This window comes from Protomyctophum bolini (assembly GCF_963924005.1).
Source record: "Protomyctophum bolini genome assembly, chromosome: 15".
Taxonomy (NCBI): domain Eukaryota; kingdom Metazoa; phylum Chordata; class Actinopteri; order Myctophiformes; family Myctophidae; genus Protomyctophum; species Protomyctophum bolini.
The window spans coordinates 1,544,727-1,548,774 of NC_137876.1; the positions used below are offsets into that span (position 1 = coordinate 1,544,727).

Here is a 4,048-nt window from a genome sequence, read left to right on the forward strand (position 1 = left end):
CAGTGAAAAATGGTATAGTCGACAAACATTTTTCGTCAACACTGATTAGTTAGATGTTAAAAGTACAAATATTTAGGACGACCGTTGAGCCGATTCTACTCTATGGCTCCGAGACATGGACACTGTCAAAGGAACTAGAGAAACGGCTGGATGGCACTTAAATTACACCCGCCTTCTAATGAGAGCGCAACATCTGTCTTTGGAAGAGCCACCCATCGACTAATCTAATATACGGCAACATTTTCGTAACCCATTGTTTTCACCGGGTGCCGATTGCCTGAGCTGTATAACCCTGGGCGCTACTCTCCCTCTGCCAACCTGGGGAGAGCCCCGAACTGACCTCATGCTTCCTTCCTTGCATGAGGAGTCCAAGCTGCTTCTTTTACCCTGACAGGGGGGGGGGGGGGAGTTTCCCCGCTAGGAAGAAGAACGTGGAAGGAACATGTTTTCCAACCAGTTTTTTTCCCCTCTAGCAGGCCCCCCAGCTGGCCAGGGGGAGGCAGTATAGAGACCAGTTCCTTTCCCCTCCCATCAGGCGCCCCGGCTGGCCAGGGGGAGGCAGTATAGAGACCAGTTCCTTTCCCCTCCATCAGGCGCCCCGGCTGGCCAGGGGGAGGCAGTATAGAGACCAGTTCCTTTCCCCTCCTTCAGGCGCCCCGGCTGGCCAGGGGGAGGCAGTATAGAGACCAGTTCCTTTCCCCTCCATCAGGCACCCCGGCTGGCCAGTGGGAGGCAGTATAGAGACCAGTTCCTTTCCCCTCCATCAGGCGCCCCGGCTGGCCAGTGGGAGGCAGTATAGAGACCAGTTCCTTTCCCCTCCATCAGGCGCCCCGGCTGGCCAGTGGGAGGCAGTATAGAGACCAGGAGTACTGCATGTTTTTTGTGAAGGTACCTACCCTATAGGTGTCACTTGGAGAACATGCTAACTCCACACAGAAAGGCCCTTTCACCAACCCCACCGAGGGTATGGGCACTGATCTCAGCAGCTGTTGCTAGTCATGGCTGCCAGTTCCCACCTGATGTTGTGTGGGAGTCCAGACAGCTCCAGACCGTTCTGAATAACTGCTAGCTTACATAATGTCTTGAGGCTCCGACTGAAGTCTAAGACATACAGGTCACCTGGTCTGTTGTCTGCTCCAAAGAGGATGACACGATCTCCCACCATGCAACAGCACATTTCATTCATTGGACCCGGGTGTTTCCCCTTGGGCTCAACCTTCTTCCAAGAGAAGGTCTCTGGACTGAATCTCCACAGATCATTGAGGAATTTTCCCTCCTTGCCTTCACCACCAAATATGTACAGCTGTCCATTGTAGGTAAAGGCTGAATGACCATCACGTGCTTCTGGAAGAAGCTGTGCAGAAGGTGTGTCCAGCCAGTGGTCGGTCTCTGTGTCAAACACTCTGATACTGTTGTAGAACCCATGGGTAGCCATCCAGCCTCCAAATACAAACATCTTTGTCCCGATGATGGTAGCAGAGTGAAGGAATGAAACAGGAGGTCGAGTTCCTCTGGTGTTAATTAAAGTCCAGACCATTGTGGCGGTGTCCAACTTGTACATTTCACTAATTCTGTATCCACTCTGTTTGCCTCCTCCATGGATAAATATGACCTTCCCCAACACACAGGCTGAGTGGCCAAACCTCTCCTCTGGAACGGTCCCAGAAACCTGTCGTTTGAACCACCTGTGGTCGTCGACATCAAATGCATAAAGAACATTGCAGGGAGAATTTCCTCCCCAGAGGTAGACAGTATATTCTATCAGCACAGCTGTGTAGCCGTAGCGCCTGGAGGGAACCTGAAGGAGACCTTCTCCTGTTCCAGGGTTCACTGGGGTCACATTGCTCCAGCGTAACGACAGTGTGGTGAAGACGAACACTTCAGTGGGATCTCTTCTACTCTTCTTTCCGTCTCGTCCAAAGCAGTAGATCTGGTGTCCGACCGCCACAGCAGCAGCCTGGTCCTTCCCATGTTCTCCTTCCAGATGTATCGTCCAGTGAAACATCTCACACAGCAGCTCCACCGTCAATGAGTGTTGACAACTAAAGTACAACTAGTTTACAGATGAACTTGTTATAGGATGACGGCAGCTCGGTGTCCTCGTTGCAAGTCACTAACTGATGTTTAGGTCGTCGGACGAGTCTTTATAAAGAACAACTACACGGTTGTGACGTCATGGCGTGATTACGTCTTATGTTAGGATGGCTGATGATGTCACGCAATGTGATCGATGAAAGAACAACAGCTGTCTACTAACGACTACTACTTACTGTATATAAATAACATCATTATTGGTCTAATGTTTGTTTGACAGAACTATGTCATGACGTATAACCATGACGTCAATCCTCCATATTTGGGCGTAAAGGCGATTCATGTTCTGAACAATCCTCAGAAGTCCTTTTAGCCCATTTAGACCGTTCTATACAAACCCCCTACTGTACTGTACTGTACTGTACTGTACTGTACTGTACTGTACTGTACTGTACTGTACTGTACTGTACTGTACTGTACTGTACTGTACTGTACTGTATGTTTCTATGTCAGTCGTTCTCAGTCGTTCACGACCCCCAAATATATTATTATGTATGTACTAGGCCCGCCGACCCCCCCCCCCCCCTATCTGAAAATATCTTGTTCCAGGCCGGGACCTTCCGGAAGCAAAGATTTGCGTTAAAAAAAAGATGAATCACGAATATATATTCAAATATTTGCGCCATGAGTGTTGTTTTCAATAGCTATAATAATTATAAAGTATAACATAATGCTTTTAAAAAAACAACAAAAAGGCGTCCACAATGGTTTAGTATAAGCAAACATTTAGCAAACATTAGTACCAGTAAGACGCGCAAACGCGGGAAGCGAACGCATAACCATATAAGGAGTCCCCAAAGAAGCTATACGTCCAAATATGGAGTGTGTTGCATCACAAATCACCCAGCTCCATATATGGGCACAAAGGGGACACACACAGACAGACAGACAGACAGACAGACAGACAGACAGACAGACAGACAGACAGACATGATCTGCTAGGTCTCATAGTAAGTGCTCACTGCGTTCGCAATAAGAAAACATTTTCCCTGGTGTGTGCACTTCTTTTCTCTCACGCTCAGATTTAGGAGATAAAGAGGATGAATTCATCTAGAAAAGTATCCTCGCACGACGTGCAGAATGGCCTGGCTGAATCACGGCCAAAATGTCTCCCCCCACCCCCTCTCTCCCCCCCCCCCCCCCCCCCCCCCACCCCCCCCCCTCTCTCCCTCCCCCCCCCCCCTCCCACCTCCCGTAGTGCCAGACGATTTATCGGCCTCGGCCCTGACGCACCTGAGGAGGGAGAAAGGAAAAAAAAAGCGGACCTGATTTGTCGGAGCTGTGCAGGAAACATAAATGTGATTTAATACAGTTTATAAAACAACTAAAGTGATGACGGCGCTAACATGTTGTCCTCGTCCGCGCGGGAGGAAACCTCGTATGCCCGTATTTCAACGTCTTTGTAATTACTGAGTCGTGAAGGAAGCGAGTGTCGCGCAGAAGAAGTAGAAAAAATTGGCTGTGCAGCAGCTAGTGTTGATTTAGTCGAGTAACACTATATGACAGAGAAATGTTGACTACCTTTTTTTCACTGACGAGTAAATGGAAACTAAACACCCTGGACAACGCTCCACACGTCCCAGACTCTTCTCCCTTCTCTAAAACACCCTGGACAACGCTCCACACGTCCCAGACTCTTCTCCCTTCTCTAAAACACCCTGGACAACGCTCCACACGTCCCAGACTCTTCTCCCTTCTCTAGAACACCCTGGACAACGCTCCACACGTCCCAGACTCTTCTCCCTTCTCTAAAACACCCTGGACAACGCTCCACACGTCCCAGACTCTCCTCCCTTCTCTAAAACACCCTGGACAACGCTCCACACGTCCCAGGCTCTTCTCCCTTCTCTAAAACACCCTGGACAACGCTCCACACGTCCCAGACTCTTCTCCCTTCTCTAAAACACCCTGGACAACGCTCCACACGTCCCAGACTCTTCTCCGTTCTCTAGAA

At 49.5% G+C, this 4,048-nt stretch overlaps 1 protein-coding gene across 1 annotated transcript; it reads right to left on the bottom strand.

Moving 5' to 3' along the window:
- Nucleotides 1–979: 979 nt before the first annotated feature.
- On the bottom strand, nucleotides 980–2,005 carry LOC308329187 (kelch domain-containing protein 3-like; the record flags this gene model as incomplete). Its single annotated transcript, XM_080783390.1, has 1 exon — nucleotides 980–2,005. The coding sequence occupies one exon, from the start codon at nucleotides 2,003–2,005 to the stop codon at nucleotides 980–982; it is 1,026 nt and encodes a 341-aa protein (XP_080639516.1).
- Nucleotides 2,006–4,048: the final 2,043 nt, after the last annotated feature.